The sequence below is a fragment of the Pseudochaenichthys georgianus genome, chromosome 7, assembly GCF_902827115.2.
Source record: "Pseudochaenichthys georgianus chromosome 7, fPseGeo1.2, whole genome shotgun sequence".
Lineage (NCBI taxonomy): Eukaryota > Metazoa > Chordata > Actinopteri > Perciformes > Channichthyidae > Pseudochaenichthys > Pseudochaenichthys georgianus.
The window spans coordinates 23737963-23758595 of record NC_047509.1 but is presented as its reverse complement, the minus strand read 5'-3'; the positions used below and the strand labels follow the sequence as shown (position 1 = coordinate 23758595).

At 39.1% G+C, this 20633-nt stretch overlaps 2 protein-coding genes across 2 annotated transcripts; both read left to right on the top strand.

Moving 5' to 3' along the window:
- exosc10 (exosome component 10) lies at positions 1–14182 on the top strand. Its single transcript, XM_034087857.1, has 25 exons — positions 1–165; positions 852–988; positions 1965–2088; positions 2177–2281; positions 2450–2609; positions 2707–2815; positions 2903–2978; positions 3067–3177; positions 3394–3537; positions 4470–4660; positions 6325–6481; positions 9616–9764; positions 9942–9992; positions 10083–10194; positions 10288–10335; positions 10446–10521; positions 10614–10723; positions 10820–10912; positions 11003–11071; positions 11174–11279; positions 11363–11436; positions 13341–13518; positions 13641–13705; positions 13791–13864; positions 13956–14182. Exons 1-25 carry the CDS (start codon positions 43–45, stop codon positions 13984–13986), a joined length of 2673 nt encoding a protein of 890 aa, XP_033943748.1. The 5' UTR covers positions 1–42; the 3' UTR covers positions 13987–14182.
- Positions 14183–15543: 1361 nt separating this feature from the next.
- Positions 15544–19564, top strand: srm (spermidine synthase). The gene is made up of 8 exons (XM_034087055.2): positions 15544–15773; positions 16158–16278; positions 16375–16467; positions 17414–17567; positions 17643–17726; positions 17987–18132; positions 18315–18437; positions 18541–19564. The coding sequence occupies exons 1-8, from the start codon at positions 15643–15645 to the stop codon at positions 18556–18558; spliced, it is 870 nt and encodes a 289-aa protein (XP_033942946.1). The 5' UTR covers positions 15544–15642; the 3' UTR covers positions 18559–19564.
- The last annotated feature ends 1069 nt before the right edge of the window (positions 19565–20633 follow it).

Here is a 20633-nt window from a genome sequence, read left to right as displayed (position 1 = left end):
TGCTTCCTGCGGCACACATGTACACAGCACTGAAACTGGAATATGGATTCTTCTAAGAGAAAAGACTCCTCTAACACTGTCTTTGCAGACCCAAATTCCGAAAACAACGACGAGGAAAAGGAAGACCTGTGTCCCGGTTTTAAAGATGCGGATGCTTTTGTTAAAGTGAGTGAACTAAGCACGCTGCACGCGCAGTTTGTGAGTCCAGGCTAGCAGTCAGGTGGGCAACGTGGGTCTGCTTTAGTGCCTACGAGCTGTAGTCAAATTAGTTAGGCTTGGTGAGAAAAGATGCACAGGTATCTGTTGACACAAGCTTTGAATATTATAATTAACTAGTGAGGTAATGGTCGAAGTTGCAATAGTTTTCAACAAAAAAAATATGCCTCTCTAGGCAAATGTGTTCATGTTAATATTCATTTATTTAAGGAAATTAGCAGTCGATAAATAGTTTCGCTAATTGTTCATTTTGGGACCAATTTGAGCTATGGGCGATTTAACTTGGCTAACTAAAGATAGCTCTTTAATTGGGAAAAGGTAATACATATCCACATTTAGAAAAGCTGTCACCAGCATATAGTTGTAGATAGGTATAGCTAACACATTACATTATGAATAACGTTTTCGCTATATTTTCAGTCATTCCACTAGTTTAATAAAAAAATACCGTTTAAGCTCTGCATGTATGTAAGTTCAAATATGCCAAGTTTCACTGTTTAGAAATAACCTTGTTGTGAAAACCCTAATCTTGCATTAAAAGATCATACACATTGTTCATTTAATTGTTTCCTTTCCCTATGTTTTTGATCATACTATGTTTTGGTATGGACTAACAGCTGACCCTCTCTCTGCAGTATGGATTGGGTGCGGTGTTATCTGCCACCAAGGCATCCGCCAGCTTGCCTCAGACTGGAGATGAATATGATTTCTATCGGAGCTTCCCGGGCTTCCAGGAGTTCTGTGAAAGACAAGGAGATAAGCTCCTGCAGGGGTGAGTTCAATTATGTAGTCGCTTCCTTTTGAGTTTTGACTCAGTCAGGCACCTGCTCCCCCTCTCTTTCACCCATTCACCTGACACATTCAAGAATATGCGTTCTCTTTGTCAGGAGCTGTGGACACAAGTATGACACAAGTCTTTTTCTCCTGATCCGTTCGTATAAAAACCTGTCCGAAAATGATTTGATCAGATGTTGGCCACTTTATGATGTCATAACGTTTTTTTGGGTTGTGTAACCATTAGCCAATAACCAACCAAGGTAACCCCCCCCCCCCCTTATCAATTGAGACCCCGTCCACACGGAGACGAAAACTAACCGAATTCAACTCGATACACGGAATCGGCTCAATAAACGTGTCCGTCCACTCGGGCTGTATCCGAATATTCGTTGTTTTGTTTTTTCGTCTTTTCCCCGTTTTTTTTTCAAATTGAATTTATTGAAATCTCCAATATCAACGTAAGAGCGTGTGCCTCTTCAGGGGGTGCTAACACTTAACCATAAACGTTATCGTATTGCGCAATGACTCACGGGACGTTACGCATTCCACATTTAGGCCGCGCATGCGTACCTGCGTACCAGTTATGTGCACCCCTGATAATAGGGGACCTTTAATGCTATTGTATACTTTCTGGATCTGTGTGTCCTTAAAGGTCCTTATTACAAATTCCCGTTATTTGTTCCACACTCAAATCCAGTTGGTGGCCGATTCACCTGTAGCTGGCAAGAAAAGAATACAAACTAAATACTTGTTTAGAAGAGAGGTGGTGTGGGGAGATTTTCTGTTACAGCCATTACTAATATGTATACAATTTGGTTTTTAAAGGTATACAAAGACAGCCGAGTGGCGTAAAACCACTGTCAAACAACGTATGGATGCCAAAATGATGTACCAACCTTAAGACACACAAAGGATTTGATTGCTACTCGCTGTTTCTTAATAAGAAATGTTTCACTTTGTCCCCATGTCAGCATGAGTCAGATAATGCAGCACCATGGCTGCAGATCTCACATGAGGGACAGGAACAAGCTGACAGGGCTGGAGGAGAGGTTCGACTTGGTCGTGGACTCGAACGACGTCATCCTCGAAAGAGTGGTATGATCCTCCTTCAGTTTTGATGTTGTACACATTTTTTCATGGAAAAGTCTTTGCAACTAACTGAGCTCTTGTATCTGCTTTCCAGGGGATTCTTCTTGATGAAGCTGATGGGGTGAACAGGAGCCAGCAGCCTGTCCTGCCTGCAGGTTTTCAGGCTCCCAAGATTGTTGTTTCCAGCTGGAATCGCAAGGTTGGCAAATTAACTTCTCGGCTCTTATGCTTGCAGATGCCAGTTTGTTTGGGTTGCCTTCAAGCCTTAACGCTTTGTGCCAGCCCTAGCATTCAAGCATTTAAAGAAAGTATTTTTTAACACTCCCACCCCCACCCATTTTTGTAAACAATGCCTTTTATTGATCAGGGTTCAGGCTCCGGCAGTCGTTCTGAGACGTTCCGTCTGCTCCATGCCAAGAATATTGTGAGGCCTCAGCTGAAATTCAGGGAAAAAGTCGACAACAGCAACACACCATTTGTTCCCAAGATCTTCATCAAGCCCAATGCAGTAAAGCCTCTTCCCTCCTGTAAGAAACTGTTCACGCTCATATTATTCCCCATCTTGTGTTTTCATAAACTCATTAACATTTATAACACATGTGCTCTCTTACTCCCCAATCGTAGATTTTACCAACAAACAAATCCGTAAAGAGAGACCTGAGGACCTTGATGTCCCGGCTGCCCTGGCTGACTTCATTCACCAGCAGAGAACTCAGGAACATGTTGAAGACATGTAAGACTTGTCTCCTGTGTAAAAGTAACATTTCGTCTTTTCCTGTTTCCTCTTGTCCAGGTTAACTTTTGATTCTGACCCATGTAGGTTTTCCCACCCATACCAATATGAACTGGATCATTTCACATTAACAGAAAGCCTTCTTTCTAAGCCACAACCGCTGGTAAGCATTACTGATCCTTAGATATAATCCTCTCACTGCTGGTTAAGCTTCTACTAAATGTGTAATTTGTGTGTTGCTGTTTTTTTAGATGTACAAACCCCTGGATGAGACCAAATGCTCCTTCATTGAAACATTGGAGGATCTGGTGGCTCTGAATGAGAAACTTTGCAAATTGTCTGAATTTGCAGTGGATCTTGAGGTAAGGGATAAGAAGAAGTTCATGGGTGTGGAGGGAGTCGGCACAATATCAATAATACCTATGTTATGTCATCTGATCCAATACAACAGGTAATGCTTTTCCAAGGCTTATGATGCAGACTTTTCAACGGTCAATTTGTTGTCAATCCTGATTGCAACGCTAGTAAGTTATTGTGTTTTAAAAAAAAATGTTAACACACTTTTTTCTCTGTCGCAGCACCACTCCTACAGGAGCTTCCTCGGCCTCACCTGCCTGATGCAGATCTCCACCAGAGACGAGGACTTCATCATCGACACCATTGAGCTCCGGGGCGAGTTGTACATTCTCAACGAGGCATTCACTGACCCTGCTATTGTCAAGGTAATGGCGCTGATCTACAAGTTAATTTTTGTTCCTGTATCCTGTTAAGACAAACAGATTCTTAATAGGCAACTGCACCATCTGTGGCTGTTTTTTTTATTTAATTTGTGTCTTCAGCCTTGGTCAGGTCTGTCTTTGGCAAACATTCTCTCTGTTATACATAAATAATTTATTTAACAGTTTTACATTTTGAATCTGAGGACTTCTCGACATATTTTCACAACTGTACAGAGCTACCACACTGCACATGTTATTCATATCACATTAACTAAACCACTAGTTTGAAGCTGAAACACATTTGCTAAATGTACAATTGTCAAGCTCAATGAGATCTATTGTGACACATTTAAGTTTTGTGCTAATGAGTTTTACTGTGCAGTGGATAATTATAACAGATGTTTCTCTTATTTCCAAGTATATGAAGAAACTGAAGATAATTAGAGAGAACCTGTCTGAATGTCTTGTTCTCCCTGCTGTTCTGTCATCCCTTTCCCAAATCAAAATATCCCCAAGAGGATACATTTATTTCAAGCAGATGATTTTGAAGGAGGCTCAGACTACCCTTATGAAAGTTTTATTAGATACCTGTAGAAGAAAATATCCACCAGTGTAGTACGTTTCTGAAGCTTTACTCTTAAAAGCTTCTGAGTCTGAACTTCTTTCAGTTGTCTCAGAGCCTCAATGTTTTCTAACAAGTTTGATGAAGTTGGTGGGTGTCCTGTAATGTGTGGGAGCCAACGTGAATCACACCTGTGAAGAAGTGTGTTGCGTGGGCTTGAACTGCTGAGAGATCTGTGAAAACAATCTCAATGAGAAAATGTCACATAGTGTGTCCCTAGTATTATATTCTGTATCGAAGCAGTGATTTCTTTGTCTGAAAAAATATATATTTTAAAGTTTTTAATTGAGTGTGGTTTCTTTCCTTTTCTCAGATATTTCACGGCGCTGACTCTGACATGGAGTGGCTCCAGAGGGACTTAGGCTTGTATGTCGTCAACCTTTTTGACACGCATCAGGCCAGCCGAGCTCTGAACTTGGCCAGACATTCCCTCGACCACCTGCTCAAACACTACTGCACCGTGGAGTCAGACAAACGCTACCAGTTGGCTGACTGGAGGATTCGGTATGAAGATGACACGACCACTCAATGCTTCGTTTTATAGTTAATGTTTAGGATTTAACTGATTGATAGCGATCTCTTATCAGGAAAATCCAGCATTGATCTCATATTGATTGTAATATTACTCATAGAGATTCAAAGAGATTCAAAGGCTTCATTGTGACATTAGCTACAGTATAAATATGGCAATGAAAATCTTTAGTCCCATGCTCCTCCAACAATGTAACATGAATATACATGACATAAAACAATTAAACAAATAAAAAAACAGTTAAATAGTTCAAGAAGAAATAGAATCGGAGGGATGAAACCCTCTTTAATAGACACGCATGCAGAGCATGTGTGCGCAGTGGGGGGGAAGGGGGGTGTCCGGTGCCTTGCTCAAGGGCACCACGGCAGGAGGTGAACTGGGACCTCTCCGAGTAGCAGTCCACACTCCATATTTAGGTCTGTACGGGGACTTGAACCGGCGACCCTACGGCTCACAGTCCAAGCCCCTACTGACTGAGCCACTGCCAGACAAACAGAGTACTATAGAATAGTTCAGATTATCTTGCAAGATCTGCAAGTAATGCAGATGAAATAAACTATAGACAGTGTTGTTCCCACGGGGTCTTAAAAAGTCTTACATTTGATAATCAGAATTGAAAGTCTTAAATATGATCGGAAAAATAAGAAAGGTCTTAAATATGATTTGGAAGGTCTTAAAAATGATGGGATTTGAAAGGTACTTCTGTGTTGCGAATCTTGCGATCGCATCTAAATGTGTTTTGGGGGAAATGTCCGGGCTGCAAAGTAACCAGTACGGTAATAGCCTTTCAGTTCCCCCAAACAATTTGTATTGAAATAAATCAACATGGAACCAGTAATCACTAACTTTGTTTCCCCCGGCCCCTTATCGGAGAACAACACCCAGCTAGTAACCTAGCAACCAAGCTTCAGCTAAACTCTGGTATCTTCTAATCTACTTATAAATAAATATGGGGAAGTGTAAGTTAATCCGTATTTGTTTGGAACACATTGAATTTAGTGCATGGTTGAAACCAGTGGAGGGGAACGTGTTTAAAGCCTGCTGCACCTTTTGCAAACAAAGTTAGCGTTTGTTTTGCTAATGCAGCGTTAGCGGGTGCAGCAGCTCCCGCAACAACATCGGGGGACCTCCGGGTGACGTTTGGGTCTACGTCAACCCTAAAAGCGGAGGTGCTGTGGACGCTAAATACCATGAAGGCAGCAGTGCTCTAAATATAGCTCTTGTCACTCACACACACACATACACAGAGACACACGCACTACACACTTTTTGTCTAACACGCTAACATAGTTCTGTGTACTGTTATGCGGTTATGTTCAGTCATCATTCTTATGTTGAACATGAATACATTTACTTTGTAAGTAATTATGGGACGTATTTCTTCTTTCATAGCAATTTTCCTTCCTACTTTCTTGTCGTGAAATAGGTCAAAAAGGTCTTAAAAAGTCTTACATTTGAGTTGGTGAAACCTGCAAGAACCCTGTATATACATGTCAAATAATAAATACTGTTAGCTAAATGTTGCAGAGAAGGTTTAACATGAACACGTAAATGCAGGAGTCTATATCCATGTAAATGTACATTTTTAAATGTGATTATTTTCAACTTTTAAATCATGTGTATCTCACTCCTGTAGCCCCTTGCCAGAGGAGATGGTGCAGTATGCTCGGTCAGACACACACTTCCTGCCTTACATCTACGACTGTGTGCGGGAACAGCTGTTGGACTTTAACCACGGGCAGCCCGGCCTGCTACAGTGTGTCTGGAACAAGAGCAAAGACATCTCTCTGAAGGTGAGAACAAATCTCACTTCATACACCATCAGGATTAAATCAACACCTACACTTTTCTAATGCTCTGGGATTTGGTGTCCAGGGCTGCTGGGCCTTCTTAAAGGTTGTTTTGTGTTTTTCTGTATTTTTATTTTTGTGTTTGAATGTTTTGTATGTCTGTTTTACATTAATGGTTGAATCTAGCAATCTTTACAATCATGAATCGCATGTATGCGTAACAAGTGACAGGAACATTATTTGCTATTCATTCCAGACTGGATGAATTAAAGGGTATACAAATCATTCATTTGAATATCAGGAGTCTATTGCCCAAAATTGATTTACTTCGGATATGGGTTGTTCTACATAAACCTAAAATCATCACACTCTCTGAAACTTGGCTTAATAGTAACATTTCCGATAGTGAACTACAAAACACAAATTATTTGCTTTACAGATCTGATAGATGCAGCAGGGGTGGAGGTGTGGCTATTTATGTCTCCTCTGACCTTGTGACTGAGCTAATTGCTACTTCTATAGAGCCTCTACATTTTGAATGCATTTATCTTAAAATAATTTTTCATGAAAATAAATGCTTAACTATAGGTAGCATCTATAGGCCACCTTCTTCACCTGCAGAGTCTTTTAACCATATAATTGACACTATCAACTCCATTTCCTGTGGAAATGAAATAATCTTGCTTGGTGGTTTGAACAAAAATTGGTTGGATAAATCATCTGATGGAGAGAAAAGACTTTTCAGTCGTCTAAATGTTAAACAGCTAATTAATGAGCCAACTCGTATCACTCTTAGAACCCAATCTCTACTTGACTGGATACTGGTGTCACACCCTGACAGAATCTTAAAAGCTGGTGTCATGTCGGATTGCTTCAGCAATCATTCAATTGTTTATTGCGTATGGAAAATCAAATTAATTAAACTACCTCCAAAACTAGTCAAAATCAGACAATATAAAAAATGGAATGTTGATTTATTTATTAATGACGTTGTTGCCCTTAATTGGGACAGATTTCAACTAATACCTTTTGTACAAGATGCTTGGGATTTTCTGCATAAAGAGCTCACTGATGTCATGAACAAACATGCACCTGTGAGAACGGTTAAGGTCAAAGGTCAACATCTCCCTTGGATCAATTCTGAACTCATCAGTCTCTTTAGGGAAATAGCCCAAATATTTAATCAGCATTTCGCTAATGTATGTTCCATACTACTATCTGACTCCTATTTGACGACTGGTATTTCTAATAGTAACTCATACTGCAACAGTTATTTTTCTTTTAAGAAGATTCTACCACACGAAGTTCATAATGCTATCACAGAATTAAAAGTGGATGGCAGTGCAGGACTCGATGGTATAGAAAACAGGTTCATAAAATTGTCGTCCCATTTTCTCATGTACCCACTTGCTGATTTGTTCAACCTGTCTTTGTCCACCTGTGAGTTGCCGACTATTTGGAAATGTGCACGCATCATTCCACTGCATAAAGGTGGTGATTTACTTGATACAAATAATTATAGACCAATCTCTATAATCTGTAATCAACTGTCACATTATCTCAATACTTATAATATGTTATCTCCGGTTCAATCTGGTTTCAGGCCTAATCACTCCACAACAACTGCCCTACTTACATTTACGAATGACTTTTACTCTGCTGCAGATGATGGTGAACTCACAGGTGCCATTTTTATTGACTTGACAAAAGCCTTTGATTTCGTTGATCGATATCTGCTCTTGGATAAACTTCACGGCATTGGCCTTTCTAATAATACAGTGTTATGGTTTAACTCGTACCTTCACAGTAGAAAGCAATGTGTGGTGGTTAATGGAAAACAGTCTGACCTGTTGATCCAACAAAAGGGTGTACCCCAAGGATCAACTCTGGGCCCACTTCTGTTCTCTATTTACATACATGATTTATCTTCTTGTCTCATTAATTGTTGTACTCACCTTTATGCTGATGACACTGTCATATATATACATCCAAATCAGATTTTTCACAAATTCAAATCTCTCTTCAATCGGAATTTAATATCTTACAGGACTGGCTATCACACAATAAACTACTGCTTAACAAAACAAAATCTTATACCATGGTCTTTGGTACCAGGCAGAAGCTCAAATCCAAACTTAATGTAGTAATAACATATAAGGATGGCACTTCTCTGCATAAAGTTGATAGCTTTAAATATCTTGGTGTATGGCTAAACTCTGAACTTTTATTTAAACTACATATAAAGCATGTAATACAAAAAGTCAATTACGGAATCAGTGTTTTACACCGCTCTCGCAATTGTTTTCCGCTCAGTGTCCGAAAGAGAATTGCTTCTCAACTTATTCTTCCGATTATGGACTATTGTGATGTTGTCTACCAAAATGCACATAAATCGATCTTGCTCCACTCAACATAGCAACAATAGACTATGCAGATTTGTTCTTGGTTGTCCTTTTCGTACACATCACTGCACAATGTATAACCAACTTAAATGGCCTTCTTTAAATGTAAGAAGACACATGCATTGGCTTCAGCTGATACTTAAATGCATTTATCTTAACTATCCCCCTTATTTAAAGCAGTATTTTGTACCCTACTCACCAATTCATCAAGTTAGACATTCTGTTCAGATTTATTTCTCTGTCCCCTCTGCAAAAAAATTGATTGGCAGAAGAGCGTTCATGTTTAAAGCCCCAACTGACTGGAATACTTTACCTGCTACTATTAGATCTCTTGCATCATTGGGTATATTTAAACATGCATTGTTATCTCACTTTCAACTGGTCTGTACTTGTTATTAACTGATATTGATGAAACTGATTTGCTTGACTGTCTCAAATTGTAATGATTGTGTGCATTGCTTGAATTTCACTTAACAGACTGTATGTGGTTTGTCTTGTATGTCATGTTTTGCATTTTGTCTTTTTGTTTATGTATGTCTGTAAGTTGTTGCTATTGTCGGGACCCCTTGAAAACTAGATGGTGCATCTCAAAGGGTTTATCCCAATGAATAACATTTCTATATATACTCCTATTCCACTGTTTCATTTCTTAATTGCTTTTTTAATGTTCACACCATGGTCTCTGGCCTTTTCTAACATTCTTCAACATTCATCATGTGCTCTTCTTCCATACAGAAATATGTGAAGCCTATATTCACAGAGGAGTCATATTTGGAGCTGCAGAGGAAGCAGAAAAGGTCCTTTAACACCCAGCAGCTCACTGCCTTCAGACTGCTGTTTGCCTGGAGGGACAAGCTGGCCAGGCAGGAAGATGAAAGCACCGGGTATGCTGTTTGGAAGATGGACTCGATGTTCCAGAAATCCTCTAGCTGTTTCCCTATTTATAGTTCTCTCCAAGCATGATTTTATAACCCACATTTTTGTGACAATCTCTCTGCTTTTAGAATCATTCACAGTCTGTCTTGACATGTTTTTGAAATGTGTTTATTTGTGTGTTTTAGATTTGTTCTGCCCACTCATATGATGAACAAGATATCTGAGGAGATGCCAAAGTAAGTCCATTAGATTTCCCACTTAGTTTGATTCATCTTCAGCATTGGTTCTCTCCCTGTAGCACAGTATTTTTTTCTTTTTCTTTTCAGAGAGCCACAGGGCATCATCGCCTGCTGTAACCCTGTACCCCCGCTGGTGAGGCAGCAGGTCAATGAGCTGCATTTGTTAGTGCAGCAAGCCAGAGAAATGCCTCTCCTCAAGGTAAGAAAACATGGGGCGCAGCCGTAAGGATGTTTTTTTTGGTGCAATATCAATGTTTGCATCTAAATCCAATCTTTTCTACACGTTGCACAGGCTGAGATTGCAGCTCAAAAGAAGAAAGGACTCACACCCATAAAAAAGGTTAGTTAAGAAATGTTAAAAAACCAGATGGAATATATGTGTTTTGCATTCAGTATTTGTTAAAAACAACAAATGGGACAAAATTAACTACATTTTGTATACTTTTCCAGGCTGACGTCACGTTGTTTGGTCCTCATGATACATCCAGGGTCTCTGAGAGCGATCTCCATAACTGTTCTACTGATGGTAAGCCTCATAATTGCACATATTTAATTGCATTATTCCAGTAATTTATTATTTAAGTCTATCAGGCCTGTAACTTGTGTATTTATTTTCAGAAATGCCTATCAAACAAGGGATGCTCTTTGCAGAGGATGAGCCCAAAATGGATGTTGATGAAGAAAACACAAGTGGCCTTGTAGCAAAAGCTAAAATCACACAGTTTGAGGTAAAGACTTTTAGTTACCTTACTTCAGCTGGTCGATTCTCACACAAATGTGATACCTTATGTTATAACTCTGCAGGTTTTTTTTTTTTTTTAAAGGAGCCGGAAACACAGAATGACCCAGAATCCCTTCCTGTGGGTCAAATGAAAGCCAGGCGCATCATTGAGTCTTTTGAAAACCCTTTCAGAATGGTAAGAGATGACCAGCGATAACCCCTCAGTAATGTTGCGTTTTTATTTAAACAGACACACGGCATTCAACTATCTTCTTTGTGATTTTAGTACTTGCCCTCCAACAATGTGCACATCAGCAAGAATGCCAAGTTTGACCCATCTTCCAAAATATTTGAGGTATGTAAAAACTCCATCCATCCATCAACCTCTAGACCTATTTGTCTTTTCCTCTTAGCTAAATATTTGAATATTCATAGCTGTACCATCTCACATTTACAGATAAGTAAAAGATGGAAGCTGCAGAGTATTGAGCAGCAACAGAAGGAGTTGGACGCCAAAAAAAAAGCAAAGGAAGAAAAAAAGGAACTCTCAAAGAAAGTGGCAGGTAATGGAGGTCGAATATGCCCCAAATGTACACCTTTTTCAATGAAACGCCCCTCATTGTATTTGCATGCAACATATCCACAGATGAGAGAAAGAAGGCTAAGCAGAGCTACCAGGAGTCTCTCCAGAACGTTCCCACTGTTCGCGAGCAGGCAGCGGTAAGTCATGTGCTTTTTTGTGCTTACATTTCCCCTCACCCACTTTAGATTGGCTACACAGTCAACTTCACTTTTTATGTCCCTGTTGGGAAGATACATATCCGTGACAATCACAAGTGTTATATTCACCCAAGAGCCTGGCTCAGCATATTAAAGATAGTGCTGTAATAGACAGTTTAACCCTCTTCAATGCCCCCCATTTGCTGGTATTCCTGCATAAATACAGTGACTCACAAGCGATTGAACCACTGCTGCCAGTCTGCAGAACTGGAATTTCAGTGGCCTTTTAATATATATTTGTCACATGATGTGCCTGGGGAAAAAAGACATAGTGGGATTGCAGCATTAAAGACTTGTCCTCCGCTCATCAAACACCTTTCTTCCCTCCTGGGGAACAACAATCTACTTTCTGCTTAAAAGCCCCACTTCCTTTTAGCTCCGTCTGTCGAGGGTATTGCTTGGCGCCCTCCTACTAAGTTACTTCTCTGCGCTCTTGCCACCATATGGTGTTTCCTCTCAGTTTTAAATGCTCAGTTTGACAAAAATCTTGAGACTGTGCAGCAGAAAGAATGGTCCCCTCTGTTTGACTCTCGCCTCTAACCATGTGTGGGCTTTGAGTTGGATACCTTGAGTTGTATTGTGCTCAGTAATGACGTGCTCCACAGCAATCCATTGTGTGATGAAGGCTCAAGTGAAAAGTGAAAGTTTGTTTTAAATTGGGAAGGCGGCATCAAACAAGCATGTTCGCGCCGTCTGGTGGCATTTATTATTATTATTATTATTATTATAGTTGGCAGCAGCACTTGAAAGTAACGCTCGTCAACCTGCCAACTGCAGGCAACAATTGTCTCTGATCGGATCATTCTATGTTTCAGCTGCCACTTTGGCAGTGAAGTTTTTGGTTTTTTTCAGTTTGAAAGACAGATTTCCAAAGCTTCTTGTGCACTTATATTATGGCTGTGTTCTAAATCACATACTCTTCTTTTTACTTTCAGTATGTACTGCAGTACATACTGCCCTTACTAAGTCCGTACAGTTGCCTGCAGTATGCTGCACTAATGTTTAAAAAGAAATAGTTTTGCCACTAAATCTAATTTTAAACCCTCAGTCATTCACATCTTATGCTGTGATTGTAGTAATGTAATATAAAGCATGCCCTGAACTAACCTTCGAGCTGGATAACTACCATTGTAGAACACTTTACTTTAACTAGGAACAGACTTGACGCACATTCCACTATGCTCCAACTTCATAAAAGAAAAGTGTTTTAAATTACTGTATCATTATATCAATTGTGTAATGATGTTCTAGTCTTTTTCACATGTCTTAAACCAAACTATTTTTTTGAGCAAGTTAATACATTGTAGGGATTTTAACTTCACGGAGACGCAACAATTTAATGATGCAGAGCGTCAAGCCAAGTGAGCATTCAAACCTTTAGATGGCAGCAAAAGCTAGGTTCTCTAGCTAGGTGAGAATGTTTCCTCACTAAAGAGTCAAACAATGTGGACTTGATTAACTGCAATTATCTCGATCAGAGGCCAATACAGTATTAAACTGTTGTTTGGTACAAAGAAATATATTTGTCAAGTATGCAGTAAAGATAATCATAATGTTTGAAGGTAGTATCCATTATTATTATTCTCTATAATTTCCTTTAATTCCTTAAGATTACCTTGGTGTATGTTATTACATTCAATGTAATGGTGCACCATAAATAGAGCAATCTCAGAAAATAAATAAATCAAAAAGAGAGCTGTTTGATTAGCTGTACCTCAGAACTGCCTCCCCCATACTTCTTGTCCCATCACTGAATGTGTTTTGTTAGTGAAACAGAATACAATCATTAGAGTATTTATTGGAAGTATTGTACAGAAAATAATGTTGCTGACCAATTTCATTAGGAATCTGTAAAACCCGGAACGAAAAGAGAGAGGGTCGCCAGTGACGTTGGTGAGTCGACTCCCAAACCGAGTAAGAAACTATTGAAATCTGCAGAGAAGCCCGAGAAGACTGAACCACCTCCACCAGAACCCTTCAAGCCATTCGACTACAGAAAGTCAGACCTCAAAGTCTTTGCTGGTATGTATATATTTTATTTATTGTCATCACATCACTTATTTTTTCTCTTCAGTTGGTCTTTGTATATTAAATAATAATAATAAAAATGAATCAAACTCATGGCACCTACTTTATTTGTACAGGTAACAAACCAACGGACAACACTCAGTTCGATCCAAACCGGCAATCCAATGATTTTAGGAAAAAGGTATTTGTTTGTTGATTTATTTCTTTATTGACAATATGGTTTTTTTATGCGTGCATGACTAATTTAAATGTTTTAATCCCAACAGAAAAAACCCAAGGGACAAAAATCTAATTCTGGAGGTGGAAAAAGTATGTCGTACATGGCTGGGAAATCTGACAGGTAAACATTTACAGTGCAGTAGATTCATTGCCTTCACTAATACATTCATCAAAGTATGTTAACCATTCTGTCTTTTTCTTCTTCTCTACAGAGGATTCAAGCACAACTGGCCCAAAAGATAAACTCTCCTTGATGCCATATTCTCTCTTATTTTAAAACTTGTTCTTATCTTGCAGAAACAATGATCCCTTTATTTTCATTTTTCATTTCTACAATCAATGATTTTCCTACTCAAGTTTCTTCCATTTGTAAAACAGTTTGCCCTGTAAATATGTGGAAGCACAGACCTCTTTATTAAAGACAATTTTAGAGGAACAATTCTTTGCCTTTTTCGATAATGATTATGAATCTGATTGAGCAGTGTGATGCAGTATAACAATGACACCTTTCTTCAAAACTATAACCACTGATATTTTCTAATGGATTATGTCAAGCAGCCAGTCAATATTACAAATAAAACCCCTGCAGGGTGAGCACATTCTACTATTAATCGCTTACCAGTTTAATTCAAAATAATAAGATTCAAAAGGTTTATTGTCATATCATATACACACAACTACGGTGTAGTTATGTAATGAAATAAAAACTTTGGTCGAAGGTTCCTCAACAATGCAATTAAATGCAAAGTTGGAGATGAACTAGCGACCCGGCAGCCATCCACGGCGCCATCTACTCACCAAGGGATTTAATTCAAGGCCATTTAGGGACCTTGCCTTGAATTGACTCTCCCTGACAGGTTTGACTTCTCGTATTCATTTTGTGATTACTTTATCTGTTTGGACATAATACTATAATATAGTCTATAATGTATCATATGTATCGGTGCCTCCCTTGTGTAATAAATGAAACAAAGAAAAACGCTCACATTGGAAACACTTAGGTAATCAAATTACAAATATGTACTTATTTAGAAGAAAGGCTACATAAAACAATACATAACCACATATTAAAAATATGCACCCACATCAAAACACAAGAACAAAAAGTACAGTTTCATGGCTGAGGTCAACATGGCACTGACCTCTAAAAAGCCCTATCACTTTTAACAACTGAATGTATAACAGAAGGCTGTTTAATTCCAAAATAAAACAGTATTTTTGAACCATTGTTTGTACCCATTCATTATATTATAGGCGACACACGATGATGCTATGTTCTACCCAGAGCTGTACTTTTCCTTCCGTTTTAAATTACTATCTTTCAACACGGGTTTGAGTGGGGACTTTAAAGAAGTACTGAATCACCTACAGTTAGTTCTTGAAAATGTCCTTGAGTTTTTTGAGTTCATATTTTTTCGTATAATATGTTACAAAGAGGAGGATAGGCTTTAGTTTACATTGTTGTGTTTTTTTTTTATGTGTCTAAAATATTAATTACTTTGATAAACGCCTTTATAATATAATACAATAAACGAATGTTTGCCTTTTCTTGGTTTTTCATTGGTACACCAGCACTGGTTTAGCTATACGTAAAGCTACCATGGATGTATAATAAGAACAGCATGAAAGCTACAGCATGGGCTATAGCTACAACAGCATGGTTGTGTGAGGAGAACAGCCTAGAGGCGGTGGGCGGGACTTGCGGTCTCAAGGCAGATAACTGTACACGGCACTCCATTGGTCTGCATAACGACAGATCACTGACGTCGGCAGCATCCCATTGGTTGTGGGCCAAGGCATCAGTTTAGCTGGCAGACAACGTGAAAGTGTTACTCTCTCACATTGCCAATTGCCATATTACCCACACGTTAGTATTATTTGTGGCCGTGCAGTTCTGTCATGGAGCACATAAAAGATGGATGGTTTACTGAATCATGCGCGCTATGGCCTGGGCAAGCAATGAGCCTTCAAGTAGAAGAGGTCCTCTACCACAAGAAATCCGATTTTCAAGATGTTATGGTTTTCAAGAGGTGAGTACTTTCAGCTAAAAAAACTTGGTTGCTAGCTGTTAGCGTGTCTCGTCAATGAATGAGCAACCTGAAGCTCCTGGGATCGGGAGAAGTTTCTTCAGCTGTTAGCTTAGCTGAGTTATTGTTCAGTTTGCCCCGAAACACATTTTTCTTGCAAGCACACTAGCTAGGTAGAAAAGAAAGACATAATACGGATGACTAGGCAAGGTGGTTAGTATTTATAGTTTTTGGCTAGGAGGAGTAACGTTACTCCGGGTCAGTCAAGCTAGCAATATCATCTTGTCTCTAATATCTCTATCCTGTTTAAGTAATGTAAATATTCGTGATTAGTTCATTACACTAGCTTCAAATGTAATGTGCCTTTGCTGCAACATTATTTTTCAGTAAAACCTATGGGAATGTCTTGGTGCTGGATGGAGTGATTCAGTGCACAGAAAGGGATGAGTTCTCCTATCAAGAGATGATAGCCCACCTTCCCTTGTGCAGTCACCCCTGCCCCAAGAAGGTATGGCTCAGATTTGTTGATGAGACATTAATCTATCTGCAGTATGGCTGAGTCATGTTTCCTGTGCTAATAGTCTGCCTGTTTCCATTTTTTCAGGTGCTGATTATTGGAGGTGGAGATGGCGGAGTGCTACGGGAAGTGGTGAAGAATCCGCTGGTGGAGTCGGTGGTTATGTGTGAGATAGATGAGGTGAGAGCAACATTACTTTCAATCATAGGTGTCATTTACGCTGGTGACATGTCCCCACGGCCCACCCTTTTTTGAGATGGCCAATTGTGTATAACTTTTGACAAATGTTCTAAAAAAACACAAGTGTAACATGTACATCTTGAGAACAGTGCGCCTGTTCACACTTGACGGGTGTATTTTGGGGAACCAAGATATGCAATTTGGAGATTAAACCTCAAATAGAAAATGTAAAAACAAACATTGCCCCCACTTCGCAGCAAGGGCGTAGGCACTGCACTTTCCTATATGATAATGCCCAAAAAAAGAATCAATTCATCATTCAACAGTTTTGTTTTTAAAAAAAAAAAAAAAAAGTAAAGTAAGATCTGTGTTGACATTCCCTGGGAGAGTAGAGATGTCTCCTTACTGATTTCACTTCTTCCTGTGGAAAACTATTTCAGCCTAGGAGGTTCTGACAGCAAGTCTCACACCAGTGTATGATTCTGCGGCGGCGCAGAGCGCAACAACAACTGTCTCAAAGCGGACACCGGGCAAACAAATAACACTTATGTACAAACCGCTGTTTACGGAGTTTCTTTATCACCCACCTTTCGGTGGTGATTTGCAGAGCAGCCACAGCATCGAACAAGTAAATATTTGGAAGCTTAAAAGTTTGCCAACTTACCTAGCAAGCAAGTTAGAGGTTTATTCTATGCTTCATTTAGTCTATGATCTTAATTACGCCTTACTTTTAATGACCAAAATATATATATGACAATATGATGGCAACAAACTGTCAGACTGGTTTGGTGACCATGCTAACATCCCCCATCTATCACCAGAGAGACTTTACGAACAGCATTATGATGCCGAACATCGTCAATTCACAGATTCTCTGTGTAAAAGATAATTTGATCCTAATACAGCACCTAAGTAATCACTGCTCATTTCCATGTCTTCTGTGAAGGATGTCATTAATGCGTCGAAGAAGTTCCTCCCAGGGATGGCCAAAGGGTTTTACAGTCCCAAGCTCACCCTCCATGTTGGAGACGGCTTTGAATTCATGAAGAAGAACCAGGATGCCTTTGACATCATTATAACCGATTCCTCAGACCCTGTTGGTAAGCTAACAACACCGTTGTTTGCCACAACTGTTCATTTAGGCAATCCAATTCTGAGTTATGATTGTATTGCAGGACCTGCTGAGAGTTTGTTCAAGGAGTCTTACTATCAGCTGATGAAGACAGCGCTGAGAACCGGTGGAATTCTTTGTTCGCAGGGTAATTTTATATTTCACCCAAGTTTTGTGTTAACAGTAAGAAAATGTCTGATTTGTAAAGTGCTGACTTGAGTAGAAGTCATACCTATGCTACTAAATATCAATGTACATCCTACTTTGAGGTACGTTTAAAATACTGGTGATAGCTTGTTTTTTTACACACCTCAAAGTGTCGTGTTCCCATTAATATAGTCGTCCACCTACAAGAAACAGGGCAGGAAATGAACATGCCCTTATTCCGCTCTCTTGTCATATTCACAGGAGAGTGTCAATGGCTCCATTTGGAGCTGATAAAGGAGATGCGAACCTTCTGCAAGACCCTATTCCCTGTGGTGGACTACGCCTACACCACCATCCCAACTTATCCCAGTGGCCAAATTGGATTCATGCTCTGCAGTACAAATCCTGTAAGTGTGCGAGTCATTCTTCATTTTCCATCTGCCAATTTCCTGATTGTTGTCTGATAGACTTTACATGCCACTTGCTTATTGTAAAACCTAATCTGAAGCACAATAAACATGTCTGCTGTTTTCATGGTCATTGGTAATGTCCATCAAATGACTGGAGTGCACTTTCACCTTTGAATTAGGAAACAAATTTCCTGGAACCGATGACAGCATTGTCAAAAGAAGAAATGGAAAGTATGAACCTTAAATATTACAACCCTGAAATTCACAAAGCATCGTTCGTCCTGCCAGAGTTCGCTAGAAAGGTAAATGTTATTAATGTTACTTTTTATATTTGATTCAAGTTCACTTTAAACTGTTAACACATTTTTGCTACTTTTCAGTCGCTATCTTCTTTACCATTTACAGGTTCTCAATGAAGCATGACCAGCAACAAGCGACCACCATGTTCCTCCTCTACCTGGCCCTCAGACTGCAGATGCTCCACGTCTTCTGCTCCTCAACACAGATCAGTAACACAGGAGAGAGTAGCCTCCAACATTTCACAGGTGGAGGCATATAATAATCAGCGGGTGGGACCTTGCTCAGTTCAAATGTTTTGTTCCTTCCAGTCTTCCAGTCTTTTCTTTAAATATACTGATGTATATTTTGGTTTTTCAATTTTTTTTTTCTGTAAATGTCTTATCAGCATTTTTGTCAAGAGCTAAATAATGGGCTGCTCCGAGCAGGAAGAGCATTGCGGTGGAAACCTAACCTCACTCTGAAACTGTGTACTGTCTATCGAACTCACTGCATCTACCCACTATGTAATACGTTACTTACTACATGGATATGTACATGTAATGTATTGCTGTACTTTTATTTGTAATGTTAATCATCGGTTTGTGCTCATAGGAAAATGCAGAGTTGCCATCTGTCATGACTGTATATTCAAAATATGTCTACTCTACACACAAACCCTATAGTGCCTGAAATTGGTTGTTTGTTGTTTGAAAACTTGTTCTTTATCTATCAAAGTGTACCAGGCACCTAAAGTGGCCTAGAAGAAAGTTCAAGTGTCCATTGTTGAGAAAGTATCCCTTTATAATAATACCAATTAAGGATGAATAGAGTTGCTCAGCTTTGACCATATGTTGGAAATGAAAGTCTTTAATTTTACAGTGTTAAACATACAAATGAATCAGCAGGCTAATGGAGCTTTACAAAGCAAGACATTTTTTAAAGATGTGAATTGAATATGATATTCACTTAAAGTGTTGGGTATTGACTACCAGTGGTACTTGTGTTCTGTAGTAAGCCTGTAGTCCTTACCGGCTCTGATCTTCAGTACTCATTCGCTTCAAGTCCACATTGAATCTATTGAGAAATGGTTTCATACATGAGCAATGAATCTGATTTTTTTTTAAAGAACTAATAAACTGGTAAAATAAAATGGCGATATGAAATCTGTGTGCATTCCACCACTGATGGGTTTACTCGTGTGCATACGCTTCTATCTTTGCAAATAACAGCTAAATGGAGGAATACATTTAATATTTTCTTTCTGGTTTATAATGCTGATATCTTTTAAATATATCGTGCCTTAAAAATACCATAGTTGATTGCAGGAAAAATACCCAGTGCTATTTTAAATCTGTAAAGGACAGTGGAAAAAACTGAGTTAAAATTGTGTTCAAGATCTCTATCCACTAAACCTGTCTTATATTTCTGAACTAATCTTCACCAATAGCAGCATCACTTTCCAACCAAATGCAGGTTAATATGTGATGTGTTCATGGAAAATGGTTAACCCTGAACATAGTCATTCAGGTACTGGTATGAACAGAGTTGCAGTAATGGTTATGTACAAGTGCAGTTTCAGTATTCAGGCACAAGATGGCGTTCTTTAATCTGTTATGCATATGATGGTAAAGGAATGCATTTCAATTAAACTTCGTTTTCTTTGAATTTAGATGAAAAGCCCCTGGGCTCCTTTCAATTGTTCCCATCAGTCAGTGTTTTGCAATGGAAAATGTCACTGTTGCTCTAAGTTGCATCAACCTTCATTATTGTGTAAGACCTCAGCCGTCACTGGTTTTCTATTAAAATGTGAGCAACCTGCAACCGCACAGTACATTATTACCATACTGCTTTCATAGTGCCTTACAGTGGATGCACTCAAGGTTCTTCATGTTCATGAATGTTCACTGCAGTAATATAGCAATGGAAACGTGCACTGTCTTACATTAAGATCCTTTAAGAGTATGTTGGTATTAAAATGTATGTTTATCCATTTAAATGACAATACTCTACAGTGACAGAACTTTGAAGACATTTCACCTTCTTGTCCTTTGTAACTTTAATGCAAGTTAAATTGAGGCATTTTGACAAGTTTTACCCATATGTCTGGTTCCATCTATTTCATAGATACGACTCCACACCCAATCCTCAGATGATCTCATATTCAATGTTCCTTTGTGATCGCTATCAGAGAGCTGTTGAAGTGTTGCTTGAGGCCATAC